This window comes from Protopterus annectens, chromosome 1.part0 (assembly GCF_019279795.1).
Source record: "Protopterus annectens isolate FY-2018-M chromosome 1.part0, PAN1.0, whole genome shotgun sequence".
Lineage (NCBI taxonomy): Eukaryota > Metazoa > Chordata > Ceratodontiformes > Protopteridae > Protopterus > Protopterus annectens.
This window is the reverse complement of record NC_056725.1, coordinates 479,930,396-479,942,948: the sequence shown is the minus strand read 5'-3', so window position 1 is coordinate 479,942,948 and position 12,553 is coordinate 479,930,396. Positions and strand designations below refer to the sequence as shown.

General features: G+C 42.8%; 1 protein-coding gene across 4 annotated transcripts in view; it reads left to right on the top strand.

The window, feature by feature from the left end:
* The window catches only part of VEGFA (vascular endothelial growth factor A), a 59,715-nt gene that overhangs the window by 42,231 nt on the left and 4,931 nt on the right, over nucleotides 1-12,553 (top strand). For 3 of the 4 annotated variants that reach the window (XM_044060634.1, XM_044060625.1, XM_044060642.1), the window contains exon 6: nucleotides 877-1,008. The exons of the other annotated variant lie outside the window; for it this stretch is intronic. In XM_044060634.1, coding sequence (XP_043916569.1) covers nucleotides 877-1,008 — 132 coding nt within the window. The remainder of the gene's footprint in view (nucleotides 1-876; nucleotides 1,009-12,553) is intronic. 4 annotated transcript variants of the gene reach the window in all.

The window sequence follows — 12,553 nt, the reverse complement described above, 5'->3', positions numbered from 1 at the left end:
TTCTTTAAGGTGCTGGCAGACTGTCAGATACAACACTGGATAGTTCCTGATCCTTACTCAGTGCCATTTTGATGTTTGTAAAGAAGTAGAAATATTGTTTTTGAATTGTATAACCATTTTTTATGATGTGATGTAATGAAGAAGTGTTAAAAGCAACGTTTATGCTCTGTCAGTTAACAATGCATTTTAGTTGCTTGACCAAGAAGAGGTAGTATTCTGAAAGCACCTTTAATATGCGAGAACTTGTTACTAAAGGCAAAAGTAGAACTAAAGTCTTTTGTGAGCAAAGATGGTGGTGATAGTGGTGGGTGGAGTTATGAGAAGCACATATTTAACAGACTTGATGTGTGAATGTATATTGTTTCACCTTGTTCATACTTTTCAATAGATTCTACACATACTTTTAAATGTAAAATTCATTTTAGTAGTTGGATATTGTTTAATATTATACTTTTAACATTTATGAGCAATTAAGTTTGAAGTTCTTTTGGACTCTGTAGTGATTTGAGATGTGGTTGATCAAATAGAAGTGCACGTAATCAACTAATGTTTGATGTACCCACCTCATTTTTGTTCTGTGATTGCATATTAAAGGTGTATCATACCTGAATACTTTTCTTCTGAACCTAACTCCTATACTTCCCCCAACTCTTCCCCTAAGCATCTGTCGCACTTCCTGCTTAGAGAATTTAGGACTGTGCTAATTTTTGAGATGACGAGACCTTTAAAGATAAATGTGTACGCCTGTTCCCTGTATGGTCTGTGATCAAGGGGAAGGTGTACTTGATGTTGCGGTGTTGTTTGGGGGGGATTGCATGTTGACTTCTTGCTATGAGCGCTGTAGCTTAGAACTTCTTTTCCTTTGCCTTTTTGCAGTCCCTGTGAGCCTTGCTCAGAGAGGAGAAAACGCTTCTTTGTACAGGACCCGCTGACCTGTAAATGTTCCTGCAAACACTCACACTCGCACTGCAAGTTGAAGCAGCTTGAGTTAAACGAACGCACTTGCAGGTACAATGACAGTAACAAACTTTTCTAAAAAAGCTTGCTTTTGCTGGCTTTTAAAGTTAGAAATAATGCTTTGTATTTTTATGTGGGGGTGAGAATAATGTGTTGTGATGTGGCTTGCTTAGTGTTCTCTCAATGTTTTTTTTGAGTATTGACAAGTGTAGCTGTTCTTGTTTTAAAGGTTCACTGGGGAGGGAATTTAGCATTTATCTGTTTAGTTTTTATGTTTAACTGATTGCATTTGTTGTCTATACAAAGAGTTTTCAGGTTGAAAAATGAAAGCATGCAAATGAATCCCTGCTCTGTTTTAAATCTGGTAGCAGTAACATAGCCAAAATGTACTGCTGCAGAATTAAAATGTGTTTTGATGTGGAGAATGGTTATATGTAGCTATTAATGTAATAATGAATGACTAACAAAAGTTTAGCATTTTCATTCTACCACGCTTGAAGTAGTCTGTATCGACTGCATTTCGATTGCGACCAAATTCATTACTGAAACAGGCCTAAGCAGGGCTAGAGCACATAAATGGTTAAAACAGAATTAACATTAACAGTCTGTGTTCTCCGTTTACTCAGTCCTTTCTAATAAGATTCTTTTTAATGTTTCCCTTATTGCTGATTTGAACCTGTTCACATAATGTAGCCAGTGTCTTTAGAACATTACCCATTTCTCTGGCTCCATATGTGGAGGTGAATTTTCCACATCCTACAGTGTTGATGTCCACATTTGTTTCCTTTTTCAGTGAAGGAACCAGTACCATAATCTTGCCAAACATGTTCTGCGACATAAACATGCAGCACAGAGGTTCTTGGTTGAGGTGTGTCCCAGGTGCAGTTTGCACATTCTCTCTGTATCCACTTGTTTTTTTCTTGGGTGGTTTGATTCCCTCCCTCATGCTTAAGATGTGCTGCAGGTGAATTGTTGTCCCTCCATATTCTCCTTGGGGATATATCTTGCACTGACCTAGTGCCTCATTCAGGATTACTTCCTTGCCTTGTGACCAGTAAGGGCAAATATAGGCTCTAGCTCCCTGGCAACCCTGGAATGGATTAAGTAGGTAATTAGAGTAAATGAAAGGATGTTTGCTGCTAGTCTGGAAGTTGACAGTTGCGTGCTTGTTTTCATTTCTTTCTCTCCTGTTTTGTTTTTGTTAGACTTAGCTTGGCTATAAACCATAGCCTTTCACACCACATTTTTGATCACTTTTACCACTTAACCATATGGAAAATTTACTTCCAACTTTGACATATTTGTTCTCTGTGTTTTACATGAATCTTAATATTCGTAGCTGTCACCTTATGCTAATAATAGATATTCTTTTTATGCAGTAAGTCACTTAATGAAATATTTAGTAACTCTGCTCACCACTTAACATTTCAGTCCTTGTTCTAGGCTTCTTGAGTTCTGACATTCACTCCACATCTTTATAACGTGTTTTCTTAAATCCTTTGCCTGTCTGTATACCCCTTTTTCTCTCTCTCTACCAGGGCTGTTAAATATGCTGCAAAAAAGATGTATTTTTGATTACAAGTCTTTGAGTGCTGTCTTATTCTTAACTATTTCAGCAGGAAGTGATGAAGTTTGCAGGGCTATTGTATGTTCAGAGAGTGATAATTTTGTTAGCTTGCCTTTGTCAGTATATCCCATACAGATAGCAGCACTAAGTTGAAAATGCAGTTCATTTTCTTACATTTTCCATCTGTGAACAGTGTTTTGAAAATGTGTGGAGATTAAACTTCTTATTTATAAATGCATGGTACTTAAACTAGTGCATTTTGTCATATGTGCACAGATGCATGAAGCTCCTTGGTGGTATAAAGTTACACTCAATGCTCTGATTACTGTCTCTGAAAAAAGCTTAAACATTAGCCTTATCATACTGTTTTCCCAATCCTCCTTAGCGCTAATCATCTGTGTTCCAATTTCTATCCTCCCTATTAACCCAGCTGTCCAGCCCCCCTGCTAGTCCACAGACAGAGGATACAGAGGGGAAGTGGGACTTCTGAAGGCTAAGTCCAACAATTCAACTTACTGAACAAGGTAGAGCAGCATCATAGTTCTCCAGTACATCAGCGCTAACAGTGGCCACAGCAGTTTTTAATGTGTTTTACAATGTCCCCCCACCCAGAACAGGAAAGGTAAAGGATAAGACTTCTATTCCCACTAATTTCATTACCTGGGCAGCTGCTCCATCACCTGGGTTTCAAATGTCTGCGTTGAAGAGCTGGTCCATTTGTTCATTCTTTTTCTTTCCTTCCATGTGTGTGGGTGTCTCTCTCTGTCTTTCTCTGTCCCTGGTGTCTCTCTGTTCGTGGGCGCACACACTTGTCGATCTGTCTGTGGGCGCGCACGCTTCTCTCTGTCCGTGGGTGTGCACGCTTGTTTCTCTGTTGTGCGCACGCTTGTCTCTCTGGGCGCACACCCTTGTCTCTGTCCATGAGCACATGCGTCTCTCGGTCAGTGTGTTTGTGCGTATCTCTCTGACCCTGTGTTTGTGTGTCTTTCTGTCCCTGCATGTCTTTTGTGTGTGTGTCCCTATCCCTGCTTGGTGTGTGTGTGCATCTCCGTGTCCGTGTGCATGTCTCTGTCCCTGTGCGTCTCTCATGTGCATGTCTCTCTGCCCCTCTGTCTTTCATGTGTGTCTCTCTCCCTGTCCATGTGTCTCTCCCTGTCTGCATGTGGGTGTCACCCTATCCGTCTGTGTGTGTCTCGTGTGTGCATGTCTCTGTCTCTGTGTGTGTACATGTCTCTGTGTGTGTCGTGGTGTGCATGTCTCGTGTGTGCATGTCTCGTATGTGTGTCTCGTGTGTGCCTGTCTCTGTCCCTGTGCGTGTGTGTGTGACTCGTGTGTGCATGTCTGTCCTTGTGTGTGTGTGTGTCTCGTGTGTGCATGTCTCTGTCCCTGTATGTGTGTCTCGTGTGTGCATGTCTCTGTCCTTGTGTGTCTCTTGTGTACATGTCTCTGTCCCTGTGTGTGTATGTCTCATGTGTGCATGTCTCTGTCCCTGTGTGTGTCTTGTGTGTGCATGTCTCTGTCCCTGTGTGTGTGTCTCGTGTGTGCATGTCTCTGTCCCTGTGTGTATATGTGTTGTCTTATGTGTGTGTCTGTCCGTGTGTTTCGTGTGTATGTCTCTGTCCCTGTGTGTGTGTGTGTCTCATGTGTGCATGTCTCTGTCCCTGTGTGTGTGTGTGTCTCATGTGTGCATGTCTCTGTCCCTGTGTGTGTGTATGTCTCGTGTGTGCATGTCTCTGTCCCTGTGTGTGTGTATGTCTTGTGTGTGCATGTCCCTGTGTGTGTGTATGTCTCGTGTGTGCATGTCCCTGTGTGTGTGCATGTCCCTGTGTGTGTGTATGTCTCGTGTGTGCATGTCTCTGTCCCTGTGTGTGTGTCTCATGTGTGCATGTCTCTGTCCCTGTGTGTGTCTCGTGTATTCATGTCTCTATCCCTGTGTGTGTGTCTCATGTGTGCATGTCTCTATCCCTGTGTGTGTGTGTCTCGTGTGTGCATGTCTGTCCCTGTGTGTGTGTCACGTGTGTGTATGTCGCTGTCCCTGTGTGTGTGTCATGTGTGTGCATGTCTCTGTCCCTGTGTGTGTGTCTCGTGTGTGCATGTCTCTGTCCCTGTGTGTGTGTGTCTCGTGTGTGCTTGTCTCTGTCCCTGTGTGTGTGTCTCGTGTGTGCTTGTCTCTGTCCCTGTGTGTGTGTGTGTGTCTCGTGTGTGCATGTTTCTGTCTGTGAGTGTGTGTGTGTGTGTGTCTCTGTCCCTGTGTGTGTGTCTCTGTCCCTGTGTGTGTGTGTGTCTCTGTCCCTGTGTGTGTGCATGTCTCATGTGTGCATGTCTCTGTCCCTGTGTGTGTGCCTGTCTCATGTGTGCATGTCTCTGTCCCTGTGTGTGTGTGTGTGTGTGTGTATGTGTGTCTCATGTGTGCATGTCTCTGTCCCTGTGTGTGTGTCTTGTGTGTGCATGTCAATGTCCCCATGTGTCTTGTATGTGCATGTTTCTGTATCTGTGTGTCTTGTGTGTATATGTCTGTCCCTGTGTGTGCATGTCTGTCCCTGTGTGTGCATGTCTGTCCCTATGTGTCTCGTGTGTGCACGTCTCTGTCCCTGTGTGTCTTGTGTGTGCACGTCTCTGTCCCTGTGTGTGTCTCATGTGTGCATGTATATTTCTGTCCCTGTGTGTGTGCATGTCTCTGTCCCTGTGTGCATCTTGTGTGTGCATGTTTCTCTCCCTGTGTGTATGTCTTGTGTGTTTGAGTGTCGTGTGTGCATGTCTCTGTCCCTGTGTGTGTGTGTGTGTGCAATTCTCTGTCCCTGTTTGTGTGTGCATGTCTCGTGTGCGCATGTCTTTGTCCCTGTTTGTCTATATCTCGTATGTGCATGTCTCTGTCCCTGTGTGCGTGTGTCTCATGTGTGTATGTCTGTGTCCCTGTGTGCATGTATCTAGTGTGTGCATGTCTCTGTCCTTGTGTGTGTCTCATGTGTGCATGTCTCTGTCCCTGTGTGTGAGTGCGTGTGGGTGTGTATGTCTCTGTCCCTGTGTGTGTGTGTGTCTCGTGTGTGCTTCTCTGTCCCTGTGTGTGTGCCTCTTGTGTGCTTGTCTCTGTCCCTGTGTGTCTCCTGTGTGCATGTCTCTGTCCCTGTGTGTGTGTGTGTGCGTGTCTCATGTGTGCATGTCTCTGATAGTGTGTGTGTCTCGTGTGTGCATGTCTCTGTCCCTGTTTGCGTGTGTCATGTGTGCATGTCTCTGTCCCTGTTTACATGTCGTGTGTGCATGTCTCTGTCCCTGTTTGCGTGTGTGTTATGCGTGCATGTCTCTGTCCCTGTTTGCGTGTGTGTCGTATGTGCATGTCTCTGTCCCTGTTTGCGTGTGTCATGTGTGCATGTCTCTGTCCCTGTTTGCGTGTGTGTATCTGTCGTGTGCGTGTATGTGTGTGGGGGGCCCTGTCCCGGTTTGTGTGTGTGTGCATGTCTCTGTCCCTGTGTGCGTGTCTCGTGTGTGTGCGCGTGTCTCTGTCCCTGTGTGTCTCGTGTGTGCGTGTCTCTGTCCCTGTCTGTGAGTCTTGTGTGTGTGCTTATGACTGTCCCTGTGTGTGAGTCTCGTGTGTGCGCTTATGACTGTCCCTGTGTGTGTGTGTGTGTGTGTGTGTGTGTGTGTGTGTGTGTGTGTGTGTGTGTGTGTGTGTGTGTGTGCGTGAGTGTGCATCTCTGTACCTGTGTGTTTCTGCCCTTGTGGGTGTCTCTCTCACTCTGTCTCTCCCGCTCTGTCTCTGCTCTTGTGTTTTTCTCTCTCTCTATCGCTGTCTCTCTCTCCTCATGTGTCTGTCTCTCTCTCTCTGCTTGTGTGCGTGTGTGTATCTCTCTGTCTCTCTCTCTCTCTCTCTCTGCTCATGGGTATATGTGCGTGTATGTCTTTTTCTCCCTTTCTCAGTGCTCATGTGTATGTGTGTCTGTCTCTCTATCCGTGTGTCTTTCTCTCCTTCTCTCTCTGTTTGTGTGTCTTTCTCTCCTTCTCTCTCTGTTCGTGCGCCATTTTCTCTGTCTCTGTTCATCTGCATGTGTCTGTCTGTTCATGTATGTGTCTTTTTCTCTGTTCATGTATGTGTCTTTTTCTCTGTTCATCTCTATGTCTGTTCGTGTGTGTGTGTGTGTCTCTCTCTCTCTTCGTGTGTGTTTATCTTTCTCTCTCTCTTTATGTGTGTGTGTGTGTGTGTGTCTATGTGTGTGTGTGTCGCTCTCTGTCAGTGTGTGTGTCTGTCTCTCCCTCTGTCTATGTGCATCTCTTTCTCTGTCAATATGCAACTTCTGTCTTTTTCCCTGTCTGTCTTGTCTTTGTGTCTGTGTGCGTCTTCTCTTTCTCTCTCTTCTTTGTCTCTGTGTCCGTGTGTGTCTTCTCCCCCTCTCTGTCTGTCCCTCCCTCCCTCTGTCCATGTGCCTCTGTCTGTGTGCATCTCTGTTTTGCCTTTGCTCCAAAAATGTTTTTTAAATGTAGTTGTCTATAGTCTTCTGTCAGATGTTTGGCATTATATGCTTCTCGTCTTTCCCTGGCAAAGCATCACCCAGCCCTTCCTTTCCCTATTCTTGAGTTTTGGTGACATTCCAGACACACAGTGCAATATGAAATGCCCTTTCAGTGCATGCAGTTTTGCTTTTATTTACTAGCCATGGATATGCTTAGAATGAATGGCACCATCTGATTAGTTAAGTGCCCTGACTTTTTGGCTTTAATCCTGTAAAAAAGATTTTGCTGTACTTCAGGAGTATTATTACTAGACCTATATCTATCCCCTGAATGAATTTAATTTTAATGAATGTCAGACATGCTTTCCATATCTGATACAGGCAAGTAGTATAGAGTAAATATACTGTACAAAAATGCTTGTCAGCAGTGAATTTCTGACCTGTCATTAACATTTATTCATTTTTAGTGCTTCTCCATTACAAAATGAAAGACCTGTCCAGAGAAGATTACTTTTTAAGCATCATGATGGCATAGATTAACACGTTTCGATTAATTAAAAAAAAATTAAATTAGCAAGCATGGCCTGGAAAAAACACTTTATGCATTGTTCCTACAGGTAGGGAAAGGGATACTGATAAATCATCTGTAGGCTTTTCCTGATTTCCAGTCTTACCTTCTGCTTAGTGTGCATTGCCATAATAAGTGCCCTTTTTATTCAGGTGTTCAACCTCTGATGCTTGTGTGTTTTGAGTGGAATGTTCCGGTATAGAGCTCCTTCTTTTCCTTTCATAACTTGCATCAGTGATCTCCTCTGCTCTGACGTCAGAGAATAAGTAACCATTGCATTCCCTGCTTCTACAGATATAAGATGCAGTATTTGCGGCTAGCTGCACTGCATATCTTGTGCAATAACTTTTCATATACTACATCTTTACCACAGTGTGTACTTAGTGAGTTTTGCTAGTATGGAACAGATTACTGCTGCCCTTGTCACAAAGTTCCCAACCTAATCTACTACATTTAGTGTTTGTGAACACTGTTACATTTACTGTATGTGAACAATGTAATTATTGTTAAACATGTAAGTTAACGATTAGTTGATGACATATCTACATGATCACATCCACATGACATATCTACATGATCACATCAGCATGACATATCTACATGATCACATAAACATGACATATGTCATGCGGATGTGATCATGTAGATATCTACATGATCACGTAAACATGACATATCTACATTATCACGTCCGCATGACATATCTACATGATCACATCTGCATGCTGCTAACTGACAGTTGTGGTTAGTTCCTTATGGTGGTTTTATTTATCTCGTCTCTGTCAGTCTGACAGGCGCACTTGCATATCTGCTGAATCAGACACATTCCAGAAATATTTTTTTTCTTTCTTGATATCCCAAAGGGACATTATTTGTTTTATCAATGTAAAACCAGGTAACTGGATTGTCACCAGAGTACTGGATGTACATGTCACTGATCTGGTTGTGAGGAAGCAGTAGACCTTAAGGAAAGTACTTACCCTAGAATGTACTCCTATGTTTGGGTCACCCATACTCATGTTTATATAGCGAGTCGCCTTGGCACTAATTAAGCCTGGTATCATATGTGATCTGATCAGTAGCACTTGAGAATGGGATGGTAGTGACCATCTTTTTATATTTTAGTCATAATTGTCAGGAGTTGGCATAAACAGCTCTTAAAAAGAGACATTATTAGCTAGAAAATGTATGATGTCTTCCAAGATGAGTGCTGCATTCGATGTCTGCTTACAATTCAGTGCTTGCACCTGGTACAACACAGTGTAATTCACTAAATTCCATAGCTGACATAAAATACCTTGTAATATGTACCTTGCCACTCCCCTCCTGCTAAGCACCAATCGGCACCTCACACATCATTGAGCAACCCTGCCCCCTTAACCCATTTCCTTCTCCCTCATTCTTCCACACCCTGTTAGCACAGTCAGCCATCAAATTTGGCTCGCCCCCTATCAAAATGCAAACAAGCAAAAAAAACACTAATTACCCAAATGCCTATACTGTTTCTATTTTACCATCTCACTGCCTATGAACAAACACTTGACCATGGTATTCAGTACCCAAATGGTCAAATGGACACCCACGACTTCACACATAACACCAAACACTTTACCTTCCCCTGCACACCGAATATACCACCCTCTATAAAATACCACCCTTGTACAGCCACAAAACATAATCCTAAAGACAAAGACTATATAAAGCTTATAAACAAACTCCTAAAGCTCAGAATATCCTGTCACTATAACCTTATAACACATGGAGACATTCATCCCAACCCTGGCCCACCCACACCCAATAACCTCCACTCCCCTACCACAACCCCCACAGTCAAGCTACCCATGAATACTCCCACTAGTTCCCTCCTAGCATTTCACCTAAATATTAGAAGTATTAACAATAATATTCCTAATCTACACGCCCTCCTAGCAACCCACTCCCCAGACATTATGTGTCTTACGGAAACCTGGCCAAAACCCAGTACTACTGACAATGAGATACTACCTCCAGGATACAATATTCATTGGTTAGACTGTGCTACAAGGAAAGGAGGTGAGATAGCAGTCCTTTACAAAAATACTCTAACCGTTAATAGAGATACCATTCAACCTCCCCAATTCAATAACGCGGAACTCCTCATAACCAAGCTACAGATTAACCAAAACAAACACTTGAACATCGTCTGTGCTTACATTCCACCAGGCAACAACTAGAAGATCTCCTTTACTGTTTATCCACTGCCTATCCCCAAGAAACCATAGTTCCTGGTGATTTTAAGACCGACCCCCTCCCCCACTCATATAAACTTAACTGGGTTTAAACAGACCATAACCTCTCCCACTAGGATAAACAAACCAACCAACAAGGAAAGTATTCTAGACTGGATCCTAGTTAATAACCAATCCCAACTGTACACAGCTGGTACTCTCCCTGATGACCTCAGCGACCATTGTCTAACCTATATCATAAAACATAAGGCAGGAAACCCTCACCAGCCCAAATGTAAAACATTTAGAAACAGGAAAAACTTTGATGCTGCTATATTCCAAAATAAATTAAAAGCAGTTGACTGGTAAAAACTAAAACATCTAACATTAGAGGAGGCCATAGATCACTTTAACACTAAATTCCTAATTATCCTCGATTCCCATGCTCCAGCATGTACAATAAAAACTAGATCAAATACAGCACCATGGCTCACAAAAGATACCAAAGCAAAAATCAAAACTAGAAACTGAGCCTGGGCCAGCTGGAGAACAACCAAAGCGCCACTTGACCATGTAAAATATCATCATCTTAGGAATGATACAAAAAACTCTATTTTACTGGATAAAAAAAGCTTCTACCAAAATCTCCTACAAAAAACACCACAGCAACCCTCAAAAGTTCTGGGCAGGCTTAAATCAACTGCTTTGTCCAGGTCACTCCTCCACCACTATCCCAGCTAACTACACCCATAGTTCCCCAGAGACAATAGCTAGCGCCTTTAATAACTTTTTCACTGAAACAATCCAATCCCTAGCAAATCAACTAACCCCCTCTAACTTAAACCACATGCCTAATGCCTAAATACCTAATAATCACCCGGAATTTGGCTTCCAACCAATATCCTCTAGTTTTATCAAAACACTTCTAAAAAATCTAAAACCTACCACCCTCGCTGCTGACCTCCTCCCTGCAGAGTACCTGTAAATAGCTGCAGATGCCATTGCATATCCCATATCTATCCTCATCAACAGAATCTTATCCGAAAATGTTATCCCCTCCCTCTGGAAAATATCTCACGTCATCCCACTCCATAAAGGTGGTAGCTCCTCAGACATATCCTTTCCCCACTAGCCAAAATAATGGAGAAATGTGTACACAAGCAACTAATACAATACCTTTCACAGAATAACTTACTGTCCGACTCCCAGCATGGTTTCAGGCCATACCACAGCACCAACTCAGCCCTCCTTTCCTTTACTACTGCCATAAACCAAAACAGGAATGACAATAGGCTAACCTCTGCCCTCTTTCTTGACCTGTCAAAACCCTTTGACATGGTCAACCATGAATTTCTCATTCTTTCACTAAAATCTATTTCCCTCAACAAGCCTGCTATCCAGTGGTTTCAGTCCTACCTGACTGGTAGACAGCAGGCGGTACTATGGCAGTTACCTCTCACACTTGGTGTCCCTCAAGGGTCCATACTAGGTCCACTACTCTTCTCTATTTTTATCAACCACCTCCACGCTGCTATCCCTAAAGCCACCTGCATCCAATACGCAGATGATTCCACTCTCATCTGCTCAGCCACCTCCCCATCCGACTTGCAAATCTTAACCCAAAATACTTTTAACACTGTCGAGAACTGGCTCACTAATCAATGCCTACTTCTGAACCCCAATAAAACTAAACTTCTACTCTTCTCTCCCACTAGTAGATCCACCACACTTTCATTCTCTGTCACATCTAACAATGGTACCACTATTTCACCAGATAATCACACCAAACTGCTAGGGGTTATCATAGACAGTAATCTCAAATTTGACCTACAGGTCAACAAAACCATACAGATCATCAATAGGAAGCTTGGATCACTGTATAGAAACAAGACATTTTAACCTCACTGGCTAGGACTGCAATCGCCCGATCACACCTACTCTGTACTAACTTATATGCCTCGCCTGTACTCTCAGACCTCAACAAATCCGAACTAGGTAAGCTGTCCCATAGCTACAATCATATTGCCAGATTCGCCACTGGCTCCACCTATAGAACCCACCACTGCCAGAACCTTAAACAACTAGAGTGGCTAGAACTGCCCAGCTTAATTCAATTCAATCAACTCTTAATAGCGCACAAAATTTTGTACCACCCTGAGGATACCCCCTCACTTAAAAATATTCATTTTCAAATAATCAATGCCTACTTCTGAACCCCAATAAAACTAAACTTCTACTCTTCTCTCCCACTAGTAGATCCACCACACTTTCATTCTCTGTCACATCTAACAATGGTACCACTATTTCACCAGATAATCACACCAAACTGCTAGGGGTTATCATAGACAGTAATCTCAAATTTGACCTAGGTAAGCTGTCCCATAGCTACAATCATATTGCCAGATTCGCCACTGGCTCCACCTATAGAACCCACCACTGCCAGAACCTTAAACAACTAGAGTGGCTAGAACTGCCCAGCTTAATTCAATTCAATCAACTCTTAATAGCGCACAAAATTTTGTACCACCCTGAGGATACCCCCTCACTTAAAAATATTATTAAGCCATATAACAATCTAAGATCCCTACGGTCAGCCGATAAACTACCGGTCCAAACCCACAAAGCTAATAACTCTGCTGGTGAATCCCTGTTTGCCAACTTCATTGGCAAAACCTGGAATTCGTTGCCAAACTATATAACCCTACAATCCTCAAAAAGTCTCTTAAAAAAAAAAAAACCTCAAACAGTATCTCAAAGTGAATTGGCTATGCCCATGTACCAACCCTGATTAAGTTATAAACTAAAAGCA